Genomic DNA, 19,299 nt, shown 5'->3' with positions numbered 1-19,299 from the left:
AAAATCTCCTAGCAGAGAAAAATGTTGGGTGCAAGCGTACTTCTAATCCAAGGTCAATTGGGATATTCTATAATAAAATGTTATTCTTGTGTTAATCTTAAGTAACAAAGTATTAAGGATAATATACTTATGCAAATTTATAATTATGTATACTCTTTATGGCGTAATTTCTTCCAGTTTAGTAGCCGCAGTGGTCAAGGTGACAGGACACTACTATTGCGATAGTCGTAGGTTCGAATTCTTAGTCGTAGGGCGTGAATGTACATTATGATTATCGATAGACGATATCATAAACTCCGACAAGGAACAACCAGTCATGTTAGTAATATGTCTTACTCAGCTTGTATGCCTTCTAAGTTTAATAACCGGTAAGTCCAACAACATGACGTTCTTTATGTTCATTTTGATAATGTACATCAGTTTACTGTTTACTAATTTTATGATTATGTTGCTGCTTACTCATTCATTTGTTATGTGATTGTAGAAATTTGATGAAATTCATAAAAGAAATAACTAATAATAGAGAAAATAAAAGCCGAGACGACAAAGTTTTTGTATACATATTAAACCCAATAAGTATATGTTCGTATATTAGTACAAATTCCATTAAAAAAAACTAATAAAAAATATAAATAAAAGTTATAATATAATCTCGATGAAAATATTAACAAAATTTCTGAAACTAACACTAAAATAAACACTGTTGACAATATAATATTGTTATCATTAAAAAACATATTATGTATATATATTGTATAAGAATGTCCAAGAATTATATGGGTTATTGATACTGTTGCAGACAATATCGTACAGAGTTCGAATATGTAAAATACATAGATTTTATTGGGAGAAAAATATATGTTACAAAAGAAAAACCCAGACATATAAATTTACCCTGTCCAGAAACCGTGATTGAATTTTTACTAAATCAACCTAAAAATTGGGCCTAAAATTCTCATTAATGTCATTCAATACTTATACATAATAAATTATCATATTTTGAAATACCTTGCTTGTTCTATCTTATCTTGTAAATTATTTTATCTTTTAGAAACTAATTAACTAATGATAGCTAAAGTATTTTTTCCTCGTAATAATTTGTTATGATCTTAATTTGAGGCATTATATTACATATTTTACGATACTATAATTGGAAATATTTATATTAATCATCCGTATATCAGTTAGCATTTTCTTGACATATCTGTCAAACGTTCTATAAATAGATATATTCATCCAAAAATAAATTCAATTATTTTCTGGAGAATGACCCACACCTCGTCGACGTCATAATTTAATAAGCTGCTTAAAACAATTATTCCTTGTTTAGTAGCTGAAAAAATATACGTTCACTATTGGTATGCAAACAATCGTGTCAACTTCAGTATCCATTATTTCTCCCCAGTAGTAGTGTTTCTAATTTCAAATTGGTACTATCGCGTTTAATGTCGAGTGATAACGATACTATACGTTAGGATTACTCAGAAACAACTCGTCATCGTTGTGAATAACTTGCCGTTGTTTTTCAATGTTTTGTGTTCAGATATAAATTCGATACAAATCAAAATTGTCGTGTAAAATGTGAACAGTGCCTTAGAAATTATGAAGAATCAAATCAGTATTTTTGATCTTATAGTGCTTCAATTCTTATGGGTTTGTCAATCTATATGCGAAAGTTTCTTGTCAATTTTTAATTGGTATGTATACTTAAGAGATAAAAAGGTTTTTATAAACATATACATCTGTTTCATCAGGAAGCTGTCGATTGAAGCTCCTACCAGAGTACAAACGCCCAAAGAATTTAAAGGAAAGCGTCATTTTATTCGATTGTTCACTAGGGAACCGAGTGAAATCGGAGAGAAACCGATTTGTTATATTCAAGTGACGGAAATTGACGGCGAAGAGCACAGGAATCGCCATCATCAGTTTCCTTATAGGACAGTTCAGAGGGTCAACGGGCCCGACATTAACGATTTACAACGATTTTTTTGTGGAAATTTGAGATATTGAGGTTGTGTTGTTCTCTCTTCTTTACTGTTTAACCACCTGTTGGTCTCAGTGAATCCATAAAATTCTCAGGATAAAAATGTGATCTTTTTGAAGACTTTATCAATGTTTGCTTTAATATTATGTAGATATATTTTAGCATAGTATAATTAACAGTGCTTTATCATTTTGGTAAACAAGTCTGGAATAAATGTAAGTAAATATGACTGACGTTAATGATATTAAATTTTATAGTTTTGACTACCTAATTATTCTACTATATTAAATGTTATGTTTTGTCATTTAAAAGCTATTAAAATAAATTATCGTTTTGGAATTTTTGTATTTCATTGTTAGATATATTATCTTATCTAAAAGTTGGAAACTCTGCTATCAATGTTAAGGAAATCTTAATCGAATGCACTACTATACTAAATAATTGGATAATTTTATAAGAAATGAAGCTCGTGTTGTATTAACCTGATCAGTATTTATTAACAAGTAAAATCAACAGGACTATAATTGCAATCATTTGATTGTTTGCCATTAACATATACGCTACGAAAGCTCCAGTCAAAGCACCCTTCCTTAGCACAGAGGATGTAAATGGGAATAGCTGACTCTTTAACATTACCACCTACATCGATAAGTTGAAGATTTCTAATAGGAATGTTGTTGTCTGGTTCTGCCGGGAAACTTGAATTTGCTGGCATATTCTTGTAGTTCTGTTGAACATTTATGCCATATTTGGATGGTCCTAATGTTAAAAATGTCATAGTTAGAACGATAGTGATAAAAGTTTTATTTTAAGTGAAACAGTAGTGTGGTGAAGGTGATTATATGGCATAATGGTGAATGCGAGCACACAAGATAAAACAAAATTCCCTATAACATTACTTACCATTAAAAGTAACATTCCTATAAGTGATATTTTGCATTAAACCTTTACTGGAATCAATATGTGTTTTAATATGTATTCCATTTTCACCACCTTCTAGATGAGAGTTACTAAATGTAACATTAAACAATGTATTCAATGCAAAGGAATCGTTACTAAAACCAACAGAAATGCTTAGTCCATGCCCTCCATGGCAGTAGAAATCATCAATCAGTATATTAGAACCTGTAATAATAATGTCTTTAATCAGTATTGTATGTTAATTATAATTTTTGAATATATACCGCTTCGTACAGCTACACAGTCATCTTGGTTGAATACGGAGGCATGTTCTAAGATGATGTCAGTGGAGTTAAAAACATCGAAACCATCAGTATTATGACCAAAGTTATCTGGAGCCTTAGCCTGTAATGATAACATTGATGATTATAAGAAATTAACTGTCTGCCTTTTATATTAGCGATTATATATGCTGAAAATCCTGTTTGATTTGAACAAACACAGCTCTGCCGGTAACATATAATTATATTCTATCTTGTTCCAACTTTTATCGTTTAAAAATAATAACATATAATGCCCATACATTCCAACACATTGGAAGACAAACACAAAACGGAACGATTGATAAATGTGCAGCTAGAAAACGTTTCCACGTCTTTGATATTCAGATTTACTGAAAATATTACAGAAAACTGATTGTTCATCATTGTTTTAACAGCATCATCAATAGTGGTTAAACACAGTGTGTAATATAGACTAATGTAATTTGAATGGGAATAATATAGCGGTGATCATATCAGGTTTGGCGTTTTTGGTTGTTTTTTATTGTTTGCGAGCTATGTTGCCAAAAAAGGTGACTACCTTTGATATAATTTATCGAAAATATATCTAATACGTGCAGTAGAATAGTTATGTCATATAGCGGGTTAGGGCAAATGTAATTTCTGTTTTTTTTTCATGTTTTTCAAAGCTAATTTATTTCTTTGAACGTAAAAAATTAATTAAGATGTGTGTTGTTTGTATAGATTATATTTTGCCACTTTCTTGGTAAAACCATGATGAGATGTTTTTGGTAAAAAGTAAATGAAGCAATTTTCACGATACCCTTTTGAAACCAGCTCGTTAAGAGCCAATATTTCTCAGTTAATGTCTTGTTACTGAACCGTTTTTTTATTGCTTGTTTCATTACCATTAGCTGTTGACCATAAAGTGTGCAGTCAATGGTTTTTCCAGATTAATGGTGAACAACACCTTTTAAATAGCATCAAACACTTAGAATTATCATTAGCTTTGCAACCAAATGTGAAGCTTTTCCGGGATTCGATCACAATCTTTCATCAAAAACGACTTGATTTGGTTTCGTGTGGTTCGTATAGAAACAAGTATCGTTACTAAAACCAACAGAAATGCTTAGTCCATGCCCTCCATGGCAGTAGAAATCATCAATCAGTATATTAGAATATTCTTTTGATAACCTGCATTAGCTAAATGATATCAAACTGTTTTATGCTAGATGTCTCAAGATAAAATATGTTGGTATATGTTTAATGATTTCAACGACTTCTCAGCAAAATGTGACCTGGAATCTATTTCTAAAGCTATATTTCTTATATGTAGAATATTACGGACTGTTACAATTCAAATGAGCAATTTGACTTGGTTCATATGGCTATTTACAAGGAAGGCCGAAATTACCTTTTCTCTAACCTTGAAATTCAAGTTTATGAAAGCTTACTTCATCTCCACTGGAATTATCGATGGTCCAGTTGCTGAACGTTACCCCGGTTGAGTCCGTTAGCAAGACGCAGTGAACCGGGGAATTCAAAACGTATATGTTCTTAAAGATCGAATCGTGTAGTTGAATGATGAAGAATTTAGGCTTCAGCGTTCCCCATTCTCCTTGTCCGTCCCAGTACAGCTGTCCCTGGCCATCCAGAATGGAACCCTCGCCTCCCTCAATGGTAATGTTCGTGCCGTTGATTGCAACTAGAGGTCCAGACCATTCAGCGTAACCGAACACTGTTCTACCCTCGAATCTGATGGTGGTACCATCCCTGGGTAATAACTTTAAAGTTTCTCCTCCTGGCACGGATAAGTTATCGAAAACGATATCGTCGCACTTGTCTAATGCTTCTTGGACTCGGCTGAATTCGTTGACCACACAATCTAATGGAAAGGAAAATGTTAGCATCAAATTTGATAATACCCCCTTAGTATTCTAGTCCAGAAATTTCAGAAAATAATTTTTTTTAATACTTTCGAAGCTTAACCCTTAAGAATATGCCTTTAAGAAATGTTTTCAATATTTAAATGTAATTTATTTTAACATTATAGTATATCTAAAAACTACAGTTAATTATACAGTCACAATAGTTTATAAGTTAGAGTTAGAGTTCAAGAATTTTGCATACGTCTGACAACCGGACGACTTTGACAGGGTCATTTGTTTACGTGTTCGAACTAATCAGACAGCATTGTGTCTCTTTTTAACTGGAATAAAATGAAGAGGAAAATATTGTGTGATTCTAAAACGAATTTACAAATTGCGGCAGGCAATACATTAAACATCTTGATGACGTAAGTACAAAAAACTTTGAATAGACTATATATCTCCAAACATAATTTAAATTTTGAAAAATCCTCGTAAAGGCACATTCCCAAAGCGTTAATCTTTGAGAATACGAAAAGCAAATCGATTTTTTTAATTTCTAGACAAGAATATTCCCTTAAAGAATAACATTATATTTCACTACCGTTGAAAAATTTGGAAACAATAACAGATAAAACGACAATGCTATGATTTATTACACTCAAACTATTTAAAGTTAACGTTAGTTAAATAAAAAAGTCATTTTTAGTTAAATTTTGGTTTCGTAAAAATGTCTTATTCTTTTTATTAACTTAAGTTTAAGTATTTGGATTCCAGTATCTTCCACTCACTTTGTAAATATTCCCATAACTTTACTGAGCAGTAGTGGCTATTTTTGGAGAATCATAGCCGGCATTCGGTAAACTTCGGTAGTTTCCATCTGATTTTGCGACGTTGCAATGTACAAGCTATCGAGAGATAGAATCCAACGAATTACAGTGACTATTTTGAGTTTAATTATGGTGCTGGTAAAGGACTTATTTTGTTTTTTTTGTGTTGTTTGTTAAGTATTTTGTTAATTTATACATAATATATAAACTTAAAATAATAATTTGTGAATTCGAGAATCTATATTATACTCTTCAAATACACGAATAATTTACAAGAACCGTCACTTTGGTTTGTTATTGTAATATTTATAAATTGACAAATAATTACATAATGTCTTGTTTTCTCATTTCTTCCTTTCAAACTTATTTTAAAATGAAAGATAAAGGTTCTTTATAATAGATTTTTGATGTACTGAAAAATTTTAACTTGAGTTTCAATGGAAATATGAGGTTATATTCTTCAAGTACGTATTATGTGTAATAACTGGCAACGTTGAAAATTTAAATCCTTGTGCACGTTTTATGTTCCTCCAGAATTAGACTCTTGAAAAAATGTTTTCGTTTCGTTTTTTCTGTAGGAACTCCTGACATAATTTTGACGAATATTTCAGGCCATTGTCATGTTGAAAAGAGAAACTTCGGCCAATTAGATGCACTCAAGTATTGGAGTATTTTCAGATAGGCTACTTTAATCAGATTTTCAGATTTTATACATATGATCGGGCCTATTATTATGTTAATAATTGAACCTTCTGAACAATATGCTGCTTTCTTTTTGTTTCATTTAAAGGCGCATTTAAACGTTAATTTTGTTCTGATAACATTACAACAAATTTATATTTTTGTCTTGTTGTAATTTTGAGACATCCGTATCTCTTCGTGCCTTGTAACTTGTTTTCTCAACATTGAAATTCCTCTTGACCTCTTCTACAAATTGGCGCGTAAAATACCCTTTCTGGCATAAGGTACAGATAATACTCTGCTGTGCAAGAGAAATCTATTTCCTTTTTGGCCTTTTATGCGCGTATAAACCGTTGTAACTATTATATGAAGGTTACAAAGTACCCTAAGCTCTAAACTAATAGTTTCTGAAATTGTAAAGCAATATATAAGATTTTAGGATTTTCAGTACAAAAACTATTAATAATACCGCCAATTCTAAGAAATCAACAACAGCTATACCAAACAAACATTGTGGCCATAAAACATGTTTGCCGGTATTTTTTTTTTCAAAGTAAAGGACAATTAATACGAAACTAGTAATTTTTTCGACTATTGTTATAAGCACAGTCCTAAAAATAATAATCTCCAAAACCAATATGTTTATTTAAATATTTATTGCGGTATTTGTTTTATGTGAACTAAAAATAGGGTCTTTCCACACTTTTAAACGGTATACTATTACCAAACAGAATTTAATGAATAGCAGAATAAATGACGATTGACAAAACTAAGAAATATTTCTTACCTTCAGCCGAAGACAAAGTCAATACGGCATAGATAAACCAGAAAATAATAAATTTCATTCTTTAAAAATATAATTCCACTATAACACGGTTTTGGTAATAAAATGAAACATACATAACACAGTTTTTATATCATTTATTATTATCTTTGAGTATTTAATGCCATGGATATTATCTAATACTCAATAATTGGCACGAAAACAGGAAAAAATAGTAAATACTACAAAATATAAAACAAACAGGCGATTGTAACAAATGACATACGTAATCAATTCAATAATAGATAATTAAAAAACATTCATTGTGTATTAAAAAATCTATTATTTCAAGGTCATTTCAATGATCCATTTTTAATATTGAAAGACAATTGAAACGATTTAATTTTTATAAGACAGAATTACATCAGGCGACTCCCGAATTTATGGGCGATAGATCATCCTTGAATGAAACCAATTCACATGCTACTTGAGGATTGACGTCAATATAGGTTCTGAGGTAAATACATTTTAATTAATCGCCCAAAGTGATTAAAGTATATTACGTTTTTTTTTGATAACCCATTATTTATTTATTTATTTAAAAAAGCTCTCTATTTTTCAAGTAGATATTATGTACTATTAAGTGCTTGCATATATTCTGGTCACTTTTTTCTCAATCGTTTATCCGTTAACGCAACTCTTCAACAGTTCAGAGCCGTGTAGCAGTCAAGCCATTCTACACCGATTTAAACAAGCTGTAATCCGAAGGCCCTATGTCTAGTGATTATGCTGGATGCGGCAGAACTTCTCATTAACAACTCTTGTAACATATAGCCGAGCATTGTCATGCAGGGAAATTATTTTACATCTGTTACGTTATTTGTGATCTTTTTTGCATCAATATGTCGTTCAATTTGTTCAACTGATATCGGTAGACATCTGCAGTAATAGTTTCATTCGGTTTTAGCAGTTCGTAATATACTACACTTTACTGATACCACTTTAAGCGCAGTAAGACTTTATGACCATGAATATTTCGCTTTGTTGTTGATATGGAGATTTATCCTATACTAACCCATTATTTTTTATGAATGAAATCATATATGTTTTATTTTCTGTTTTTTTATCTATAACAAATAAATGCCAAAATTTATAAATTGATAAATAAACTATATTTATTATCACACATATTGTTTTTTATTTTTTTCATTTACTAAAAATTAGTTTGAAATTAAATATTTTTATGAAAAGCTCTTGGTATTACTTTTAATATATTATAATAAATGACATTAGTAGCAATTAACTTTTTGAACTTTTTTTAAATTTGAACTTGAATATTAGCAGGAGGGTTAGCAAAGGGTTATCTTGTATTAATTTTTAAATCCAAGAAAATATATTAAGTTCCTGAAATATGCCTATAATTTACACGAATTGGCAACATGGCAAAACAATTTTGCTACTTTTCATCGCTAGTCAAACAACAAAAGTCTATGGTTAGCGTTCGTTTACGCCCAACAACTCAATAATACTAAATGGAAAGCTGTTATTTTATATAGAGAAATGTCAAAATCATCGAATTTTAAGAGTTAGGTTATGTCATTTGCATTGACACTTAGGATTGTCATATCACATCGACAGCACGTAAGCTCCTATTATAATATATTTGAGGTATGATGGAGAAATGATTATGGATATGGTGTGTTTTAATTTGCCAGTGATATTTATTTAATTTTAAGTACATGTTTTGGTTAATACTTTAATTACTAACAATTAAAATCGGATGGGGTAAAATTACAGTCGTTTGATTTCTTGCCGGTGACCGAAACATCTGTGAACATCCAGTCGTAACATCCCTCCTCGGCGCAGACGATGTAAATCGGTACTGCTGATGATAACACACTCCCAGTAACGTTGATTAATTGTAAATTTCTAATAGGGATGTTATTTTTAGGTACCTTTGGTTGAGTAGAATTAGGAGGTAGGTTCCTATAGTTCTGTTGTATGTTGATACCAGTACTGGTAAGGCCTAGAAAAAATACAACAGTAATAGCAGCTTACGAATTATTAAAGCCTTCTTTATATACAGATTACTTTATGGAAGAATATTTATGTTATTAGTAGTAGGGCTACCTTTTATATTTTGGGATATTCTTCATAAATATTTAATTGTAGTTGATGCACTTGTTCATGCAAGATAATTTAGAGCTAATTCTTCAGGTGTCAAAAAAACGTTACTATTTCAAATTAGTCGTTATTATAGTATCAAGTGTCAAAAAGTATCAAAATCTAAACTTTGGCGACGGATTTCTTCAGATCAAACAACAAAAGTAAAGGTTGTCGAATATACAATTATGAGCATTCCATCATTAACATCTCTACTTAGTACTTTCAATAAAACAGCAAATGCATGTCATCAGCACCATCGAACGTATAACCAAATTCAGTTTATAAAAACGTAAAATCACTTTTAAACTCGGAGCATTTTTCATTCTCATTTTACTAATTAGCAATACTCTAGTTATAAAGAGACAGAATGAAGTCTGATGAGTCCGAACATGTAAGCAAATCTGTCTATAAAATTCGATTTGTTACTTGTATTATTATAGTATTGTATTAGGTCGACACCGTTGTGATATGTTAATGTAATTAACAACTTAATAAAAACAACTCTTACCTACAATTTATTGTGGCTAGTTAATTAATTGTAGTTTAAGTCCTTCAATAATTATTCATTAGATGTACTATAATGTTAAAATAAATTATATTCTAGAACGTTATTTTTCATTCATTATTTTATTTACATTAGTATTTTATTGTCGGTGGCAAGATAAATTAAAACTTAAATTTTCTGCGGCAACGTTGCATTATAAATTTTGACGACGTGCATTGGCTGTTTTATTGAAATACACTTGAAAACCCAATATTACTAAATCGAAAATTGTCATTTTTCTCTACGTAAATGTCAAAACTATCAAATCTAACCGTTAGGTTAGGTTTCTCTTCAAGTTGTTTGCGTTTATAGTTCAGATTTTCACTCATAGGCATCGCTGATTTGCATAACCCACATTAAATTATATCAGAAGCTATTAGATCATAATTAGTAGTACCTTAATATATTTCATTACTCGTGCTTCTATTTTATACTCATTTCCATCGAGGAGTCTCTCCTCTATTCAAGCTAACATAATCTCATTCCTTACGCCATATAAAATACACCTTTGAATAAATAAAATACAATCTCCTTGATGATATATCGCAACTTTCATCTATCCGCATTGTCAAATTTATGAACGTCATTATTGACAAAACTTTATGTCATAGATATGACAATTTTGAAAACATCAGTCTTTTATTCATTAGATTTTTCCTTCTAAAACAGTCTACCTTATTTTAAGTTTTATCCTGTTACCTACTATTATATACCTTTATTTACCTTTACCATTAGGTTACGAAATTGGAAAAAATTACGAAATATAAAAGATAACTATTAAATAACAATAACGTTACCTTTAAACGTAATATTTTCGTATGTGACGTTTGAAATTGAACCATTTCCGGAATCAACGTGAGTTTTGACGTGAATAGCATTCTGCCCTTCCTCTAGTACAGAGTTGCTGATTGTTACGTTGGATAACGTGTTAAGTTCGACGGAATCATCACTAAAACCGACCGAGACACTCAAACCATGACCTCCATGGCAGTAAAAGTTATCGATGATAATGTTGGAACCTGTATAAATAAATGATAATAGCTAGCGACTATAAAGTACTCCAAGATATGACCATACCACTCCTTACAGCTACACAATCGTCCTGGTTATAAATAGATGCGTTTCTAACAGTAATTCCAGTTGAATTAAATATATCAAAACCATCAGTGTTATGTCCATATTTTCCAGGCGCCTTATCCTGATTTAAATATCAAATTGGTTTTCATCGTAAAATCATTTCATTTAATCATCAAACCTGATCACCGCTTAAGTCATCTATGACCCAGTCACTGAACTGGACATTGGTGGAATCGGTAATCAACGCACAGCCCATGGGTGTGTTCAACACATAGATATTTCTCATAACCGAATTATGTAATTGTATTGTAAAAAACGTAGGCTTCACGGTACCACTCCATCCACCCTGTCCGTCCCAATACAACTGTCCTTGACCGTCCAGTATAGATCCATCTTCACCTTCAATAAAAACGTTGGTGCCATTAATCATAACGAGAGGACCATCCCATTCCGTGAAACCAAACGTCGTCCTTCCTTTGAACGTCAATTTACTTCCTTCCTTCAATAATAATTCTAAAGTTTTTCCACCAGGTACAAACAAGTTTTCAATAACAATAGCTTTGCAATTTTCCACCGCATTTTCAATTTCATCAAATCTTGTTACCCTACAATCTGTAAAAAGTATTAAAAATTACATACTAATAATAATGTTGCTATTTACCATCAGCAAGGGAAAATGATATTACAGCGACCAGGAAGACAAAGGTAAACTTCATTCTTAATGATAAAGAAAATAAACTAATATTTCGTTAAATAATTTTTTTAGATAACAATTTAGCATATCTAATATTTAATTATTGTAATCTAATAAAACTCGAATAATCTATCGTTTTTCGAGTGTTTTGCTATTTATTGTTTATCAGAAGTTTGTTTAAGTTATTTATTTAAGTATTTATTTATAATGAGATTCAAATTGAATTTTTTAATGGAAGAAAGTTTTCTAGAGTATTTTTTAAAAAGTAATCGTAAATTTTAATTACCAACTACAAGAGGGCAGCAGTCAAAATTGACTTAACCGAAATCAGTTTGTTTTGTAGTATTTCCCTCTCGTATGAGTATAGGTTATGTTTTTCTATTTTCAATATAAAAACGGTATTGTTTTTATATTATAATTCTCTGACATTCATTGATTTTTACGTACCATGGCAGGTATGCTTAGAGTAATTGATCGCAGTGACAAAACCAGTAAATTGGGATTATTATAGATGATATGGACGTAGAAATACAAAATAACACCAATGGCCCTGGTACACAGGAGTCCGAAAACGAATACAGTTCGGATGACCGTAGTGAGAAAGACAACAAAGGCTCTGCATCACCTGTTTACGATGATGATGATGGTACCATTTGTCCAATTTGCCTCGACGCTTGGACAAATAGTGGCGCTCATCGTATATGCTGTTTGAAGTGTGGACATCTTTTTGGGTAGTAACAAAGAAATCTTTATGTAACAAACTAATTATGGAGTACCTAATTCATTGTTTTTAGACATCAGTGCTTGTTAAGATGGCTGGATTCTCAAACCAAAAAATCATGTCCTACATGTAAAAAGCCAGTAAAAAGGTCAGACTTAAGATTGATTTATGCAAAAAAACTTGTAGCTGTAGATAATATTGAATTAGAAAATATGAGACAACAATTAGAGGAAGCTGTAATGCAAAAAAACACAGCTTTGCAAAGTGTAGCAAAATATATTAGCAGAGAGCGTGTGTTACAACAAGAAATTGATCATTTAAAGAAGAAAATACAGGATCTCACTTTTGGTGAGCATAAATTAAATCAAATTTATTTTAAACAATGCAATTATGCTATAAACTTTTAGGGAGTAGATCTGCAGAGAGTCGTCTTATTCTACAAAGTCCATTAAGTCGAGTAAGATTATATTTGGAAAAGAATGTTGAAGTATGCACTAAAGGAGGATGTAGGGATTGTAGGAGTTTTGATGTTTCTATAAAAAATGATTTAATATTAATTAGCAGTCGGTCACCTACTGACCTGTTTGGCGGATTTGGTCTGAAAAAATTATCTTTAACAAATTATAAACCTATAAAATTTATACCATTACATAAGAATTCTATTAAAGATATGTCTCTTCATCCATCAGACAATAAAGTATTAACTGTATCAACTGACAAAAAATTTAGGGTAAGATATTTTATTTTATTATTTAATCGAAAATATTCTTAAAATTTTATTTTAAAATTGTGCTTCAGGTTACAGATACGCAAAGCACAATGACTATTTTAACAGTATCATTAGACTCAGTGCCATGGGCATGTGGCTGGAATCCCAGAGATGATGATGAACTATTTATTGGAAGTCAGAATGGATCAGTGTGCATCTATGATATTAGAAATTTGCATTCTCCAAAAAACACATTTAATTTTGAAGGTAAGTGTTATGAACGTTTAATAAGTTTTTGTTCGTCGTTTCTCCATTGTTCATCGGATCGTTTAAGTGATAGAAAATTCGTTCGTATTTAGAAAAAATTTTGTTTATTGATTCTAGTAGTGGTCGAGATATAACGACATTTTGATCTTTCAGTAATAAATGAATAAATATGGTTCAACCATCAAAATATTAATTTTAGTTCGCGATGTTGCCAAATTGTATAAATTGTATTTACATTTGGGGAATATAGTGTAGAATATATTTTCTCACGTGGTATCTACCGAGGTGTATTATCCGGGATTTCATCTTCGTTGAGTTCTTAGAAAGATCTATATTATTATGACAACGCCTGCCATCTTCGGTTTTCGCTTTTCTGCTTATTGTTACCTGATCTGAACTGAATATATATGTTGAAGTCGTTTTCCTATTATCGTTATAGCTTTTGGTACCATTTGATTATAAAAGTTCGTGAGAAAAGATGCAATTTACAATATTTATTCCGTATTCTTTAGACTTAGCTTCCTCCGATTTTCAACTATTATTATGCGTTAATAAAAAAAAATAAAAGAAAGACAGCTATGGAAGCGTATTTTTACAATATTTTATATTTCCGCTCAAAGAGGCATCAGAATACCTTCAATTGATGAAAATCGTTTTTCACGAAACAATTTTCTGACGTAGTTAAATCTGGCGAATAAGCTGTATGTTGAAAGATTCATACTTTACTTATTGTAGAGATGTTTTTCACAAGTGTGAAGGCAAATATTTTGTCCGAAAGGTTGCAATAATAATTTGAGTATATTGATTCACCAACTTGCAACGAAATACTTTTTAATCCCTAAACTCCGACGCTGACCCTTTCTATGCCGATCTCTGAACACGAACTGGCTTTGTAACTATATCCCGTCTGAACCTGTCATTTAAATCGAATATCAGAGTGATAGACCCCCATTTAAATGAAATGGTGATCATATTTTGATGAATAATCGGTAATTTCTAGGTGATTTTAGTCCCATAGTATCATTAACTGGGATCAAAAATGATAACGGTCTGGATCTACTTCTTGTCGCTAAACTAAACTCAGTATGGGCTATTGAGAATCACCCAGGTAATACACAGCATTCGATAATCATTTGTTGCAGTGTTTATACACAATTTTTCTTGTTCTGTTATGTAGGAGGTAATTATAACAGATATTTGTTACCATTAGACGGTCCCTTCTTATCCCTTAACTACGATCGAGGGAGCAGACAGCTTCTGGTTAGTTCAAGACCGAATAGTCAAACACCATATGCGAGACATACTGTTTGCTATTTGGAAAGGGTGCGTATTAAATAATACCTGATTTTATTTGTTGATATTCAATTTTATTATTCAGAAAAATGATCCAGAAACTGTTACCAGTAACGTTGTACATACATTCAAAGGTGGATCAACCGTGAAGTTTTTAGCGAAAACATCCTGCTTCATTCCAAACAACATAGTCGCTGGTCATCACGAAACTAAACGAAGCATACTACTCTACAGTATGAACACTGGAGAAGAGGTACGATACATATATCGCAATAATCAACAGGTCATTCAACGATAATTTTGTAGATCGGATCATGTCCGACTCACGACAACTCCGTCTTCGATATTAAAGGTTTCAACAGCCCTAGTGGTAAATTTCTAGCGTATCTGAACGAGAAGAAATTGGAATTTTTCAAATTCAATCAGACGTGAGGAAATATGATTAGTTACATTCCCCTTGTGATAAATCGGATCTGTTGTACTGTTGACTGTTACAATTCCTACGAATACTTTTATTATATCTATTTTTATTATTTTTTTTAGCTGATAGGACTGTGAATTTTATCGAAACTTGTTACTGTGTAACTTACTATAAATTTCTTTATAATATAATAAATACAGTGGAAAATAAAATTGTTTGATTTTTTATCGACTCCTAAAAATAACAAGCAGTTTCTTTCACTTGACACACGTTCACGGATCCTGCGAAAATAACCACTTCAAATAAGATCAGCCAATTTTCAATACAATACATAATCAATGTATACAGTGTCTGGGGTCTATTATGTAAATCGCAAGAAGGTTAAGTGTATTTATGGTGTTAAATAACTGCGCCATGACAATATTTTTTCAGTTTAGTATGAATTTCGACGCCAACCGCCCGATAATACAACGAATAATATCAGTAAGTACTTCGGAAAAATTAAAATGATATCACATCTCCAAACGCACGTTATTAGTTATTATATCACTTTTCCCTTTCGATAAAACACGTGTAGTTTGAATTTAAATCATGAATGTCACAAGTTTCAAGGCTAACGAGAGATATCTACGTGTTAGAAAGAAATAGTAGTATTTATCCAATTAAGTCGGTTGTGTTTTTTTTCCTACTAAAACATAGTAATGATAACATCATCTTTTGTTTTGTAAATAAAGAAAAATATTTAACATAGAGAGTAGTTAATATACCGTAGGGTAAGGTATTCAATTCATAGAGTAAAATTATCAAAGGTACACAGATATTAAGACAGATTGTTGACGTTTTGATTCTATTTAAAGTTTTTAATTTTATGGAAAATTATTTTTTAAAACATGAATCATAAACGTGAATTATTTAGTAAAGTATTTGGTGAATTATAAGGAATACTAGCAATAAAACGTTACAATTCATAATAAATGTATTTTATGTCGGTAAAAAGTAAGAGAGTAAGTTTTTTATGAAAAAGAGACTTTGTTTTATTTAATAATCAAAGTATTTGAGGGAAATATTTTAGGACAATATTTAAAGCATTTAGTTAAAAATATAAGAAAATGACGCATTAAAAATAATAAAAAAATGTAATCTTATTATTATATAATTATTGTAATTGCCTACTATGATATGAAATTGTTTTAGCCAAATATATTTTTAGATCGAGTAAGAACGATAGTACAACAAAAGCATTTAACAAAAAACTATGAGTAAATTAAGGATATTTCGGGCTTTTTTAGAAAAATACCCGACTCTCGGTAACTCTATTGTTTATGGGACATTATGTGTAGCAGCTGAAACTTCCCAACAATCAATCAATAATCTTTTGGTAATTTTTATCGTTATTTTTGAATATTATCTTAATCCGAAATCAAATATGTTATTTTTAAGGATTCCCCAAAAAAATCTTTAGATATTGAAACAATAACTAGATATGGTATTTATGGTACAGGAATAGGCGGACCAATATTAGCAATATGGTAAGGGTGTGACCTATAAGATAAGGACGGTAAATATAACTAAATTGGTTTTAGGTATAGATTTTTGGATAAAAAATTAGTCGGCACGACGGTAAAGATCGTCTCGAAAAAAATGCTGATAGATCAATTTTTATTCACTCCACAATTGTTGGTGATTTTTTACGTCTGTAGGTGGTTTGTCTTAACATAACATGAAATGACCTAATTTTATTTTGTTTCAGCTATGAGTATATTGGAGAGGAAAGATGACCTTTTGGCTGAGTGTAAGAGCAAATTTGGACATACTTTCCTTGCAAACTGTTTGTTCTGGTTACCAGTACAAGCCGTTAATTTTTCATTGGTTCCTAGCGTATACAGGGTGACCTATATAGGCACCTGCTCATTTGCCTGGATTAATATTCTTTGTTGGTTCAAACGCCAAAATATTAATGAGGACAAAGGAGAAATTTAGCTTTTTAATAATAAATTTTTATTGAAATTGACTATATTTTTATTACTACCAATCATATAGGGAGTAACATTTATACAATATTATGATTTAAAAAATTGAGTTTATTAAGTTTTATTGATCCCAATAGTTTGTTTTTATTCATCTATGGTGAAAATTGTCGGTCTTATTTTTTGCTTTTGCTTGTAAAGAAGCGTCATCATCTAAATGCTCGGGATTAGAAATCTGCGATGCCTTGGCTTCATTTTTTTACACGATATGGTCTTACAAACATTGATAATAAATTTCCATAACCTATTATTTATGATGAGACATTACCCCTCAGGGCATTGTCCCAAACCAAATGCTCTCGTTAGAGATCTGTTTCCACTTGGATTACTTTGTGACTATATCATGATGAAAGTAAGGTTAATATTATTACTTATATTTGTTATAATACATATAGGTCTAACACACTAACTTAAATCTACTTGTTTATTATCTTTTCAATGTTTTACTTCAGTTTACTATTTAACCAGTTTAATTTTTATATTATTATTTAATTATTATATTGTTATTAGTCGTTTCCGACTAACCTATAATTTGTCTTTACGATAACTTAAATCTAGGTATATAACTAGGAGGACCCATCGGCTCTATCTCGGTCTTTGTGAAATAATGTTCACTACACAGGATCAGATGGTTTGATTTTTTTGAGTCCTGTTCTGGTGGTATGAGAATGGAGTCTTTCCTCATGCCCCCCTGCAATTCTCTTGTTTTCTTGGCTGACTATGGGTATCTGAAGGTCTCGATGTAGGTAATCAGTCCTATAGTATTTGGGTGCGCCCAAATACTCTCCAGGGCTTTGTTCTGAAAAATTTGTATTTTGTTTGTGTTACCTTTTGCAGAACATCCCCATAATTGAACTCCGTATGTCCATTATCTATCCAATTAGCCAGTACATTTTCCTATATTTCAATTCCGGTTCTTTTCTTTTCTTCTTTATATGTTCCTTCCAGCGAAGTTTTGCATAAAGATTCGTTCCAAGATATTTAGCGTTGTTGCTACATGGAATGATAGTATTATTTAATGTTATTGCTGCTTGTACGGTCTGATTGTAGGTGAACTGCACATGCACAGATTTACTTTCGTTAATTTTTATTTTCCAAGCTTGTGTCCAATTATTTATATTGTCACTTTCCTGTTGTAATTTACGTGAGGCTTCTTCACTATTGTCCCCGACAGCTATAATCGCAGTATCATCAGTAAATGTAGCCATCGTAATATTCTGCATTTGTGGTATATCACAAGTGTAGAGTGGATAAAGCATTGGCCCAAGTACACTTCCTTGTGGTATACCTGCTTTAGCTTCTTTTATTATAGAGTAAGCTTCTTCTGGTTTGACTCCAAACATTCTGGTTGTAATATACGATTTTAATAGTTCGGTGTGTTGTTTTGGTAACATTTTCTGTAGCTTATGACAATTTAACAATTATGAATGTTTTGATGGAAGATTATTTTTTGCATTATCGTAATTTTGTTTTGTTTCACAAAGTGTCTGCATATCTGGAAACAATATACATAAGTCGCGCATTCACCAATAGGTCAGAATACGTTAATATAAAAATAAGAAATTTGCCATATGTTAAGTATTTTCTGACTTAATGTATATATTTTAGTGTTGCTACACTGAAAATGTTAGACAAATTTATCAGGAAGTAAGTCAGCATCTAATGCAAAGAAAGTAAGGAAGATATGTTTAATATCAACTGTATAGATATATCTAATAAATTAATTTTATAATACATTGGTGATTTTTTTCATATTTTTCCGTTTATGTGAATTTATCAAAACACTTCAGAATATATGGCGTTTTTCAATGAGCTTTCGCGACTTTCGAGGGAATATCAGATGTATAGGCAAATAGACCAAAAGAAATACCATACAGTCAGATTTAGTTAAACAGAAACAAAGAGTAATCGAAACCTTCAAAAGGCAGGATAAATACAGGAGTTCAAATATTTGGAATCAGTAATTCATGAGACGCTTGCTATATTTCTCTAAGATGGTGTGTGTGAAAGAGGGAAAGAAATTAATTAGGAAGAAAACTGTTATAATTGAGATTAAAATTTGTCTCTAACATT

At 31.0% G+C, this 19,299-nt stretch overlaps 4 protein-coding genes and 1 long non-coding RNA gene across 12 annotated transcripts; 3 read left to right on the top strand and 2 right to left on the bottom strand.

The window, feature by feature from the left end:
* The first annotated feature begins 221 nt into the window (after positions 1 to 221).
* LOC143205150 (E3 ubiquitin-protein ligase rfwd3.S) lies at positions 222 to 15,411 on the top strand. 2 transcript variants are annotated; one of them, XM_076418246.1, is made up of 9 exons: positions 222 to 368; positions 12,300 to 12,519; positions 12,583 to 12,857; positions 12,917 to 13,239; positions 13,308 to 13,485; positions 14,486 to 14,593; positions 14,663 to 14,808; positions 14,864 to 15,031; positions 15,085 to 15,411. In XM_076418246.1, exons 1-9 carry the CDS (start codon positions 317 to 319, stop codon positions 15,208 to 15,210), a joined length of 1,596 nt encoding a protein of 531 aa, XP_076274361.1. In that variant the 5' UTR covers positions 222 to 316; the 3' UTR covers positions 15,211 to 15,411. The 2 variants fall into 2 exon arrangements, with proteins under 2 accessions (XP_076274361.1, XP_076274362.1); XM_076418247.1 differs by lacking the exon at positions 222 to 368 and adding an exon at positions 12,105 to 12,243.
* LOC143205171 (uncharacterized) lies at positions 1,314 to 2,323 on the top strand. The gene is made up of 2 exons (XR_013007775.1): positions 1,314 to 1,697; positions 1,755 to 2,323. It is a non-coding gene; the product is annotated as an uncharacterized LOC143205171 (long non-coding RNA).
* LOC143205152 (polygalacturonase) lies at positions 2,457 to 7,477 on the bottom strand. Its single transcript, XM_076418249.1, has 5 exons — positions 7,332 to 7,477; positions 4,620 to 5,050; positions 3,169 to 3,289; positions 2,888 to 3,109; positions 2,457 to 2,743 (listed from the first exon to the last, which is right to left on the bottom strand). The coding sequence occupies exons 1-5, from the start codon at positions 7,387 to 7,389 to the stop codon at positions 2,481 to 2,483; spliced, it is 1,095 nt and encodes a 364-aa protein (XP_076274364.1). The 5' UTR covers positions 7,390 to 7,477; the 3' UTR covers positions 2,457 to 2,480.
* On the bottom strand, positions 9,007 to 11,894 carry LOC143205153 (uncharacterized). Its single transcript, XM_076418250.1, has 5 exons — positions 11,756 to 11,894; positions 11,273 to 11,706; positions 11,095 to 11,215; positions 10,815 to 11,036; positions 9,007 to 9,333 (listed from the first exon to the last, which is right to left on the bottom strand). The coding sequence occupies exons 1-5, from the start codon at positions 11,808 to 11,810 to the stop codon at positions 9,071 to 9,073; spliced, it is 1,095 nt and encodes a 364-aa protein (XP_076274365.1). The 5' UTR covers positions 11,811 to 11,894; the 3' UTR covers positions 9,007 to 9,070.
* Positions 15,412 to 15,479: 68 nt separating the features above from the next.
* LOC143205165 (mpv17-like protein) lies at positions 15,480 to 17,210 on the top strand. Of its 7 annotated transcripts, none has more exons than XM_076418274.1 (6): positions 15,480 to 15,579; positions 15,632 to 15,682; positions 16,410 to 16,577; positions 16,640 to 16,728; positions 16,783 to 16,895; positions 16,950 to 17,210. In XM_076418274.1, the coding sequence occupies exons 3-6, from the start codon at positions 16,455 to 16,457 to the stop codon at positions 17,177 to 17,179; spliced, it is 555 nt and encodes a 184-aa protein (XP_076274389.1). In that variant the 5' UTR covers positions 15,480 to 15,579; positions 15,632 to 15,682; positions 16,410 to 16,454; the 3' UTR covers positions 17,180 to 17,210. The 7 variants fall into 7 exon arrangements, with proteins under 7 accessions (XP_076274389.1, XP_076274393.1, XP_076274387.1 ...); XM_076418278.1 differs by having other exon boundaries at positions 16,394 to 16,577; XM_076418272.1 differs by having other exon boundaries at positions 15,542 to 15,682.
* Positions 17,211 to 19,299: the final 2,089 nt, after the last annotated feature.

Source organism: Rhynchophorus ferrugineus, unplaced genomic scaffold (genome assembly GCF_030347505.1).
Source record: "Rhynchophorus ferrugineus isolate W39M unplaced genomic scaffold, kcgeb_rfMv2 rfM11, whole genome shotgun sequence".
Classification (NCBI taxonomy): Eukaryota; Metazoa; Arthropoda; class Insecta; order Coleoptera; family Curculionidae; genus Rhynchophorus; species Rhynchophorus ferrugineus.
Note: the sequence above shows the minus strand (reverse complement) of the source record. Positions and strands in the feature narration are given on the sequence as shown.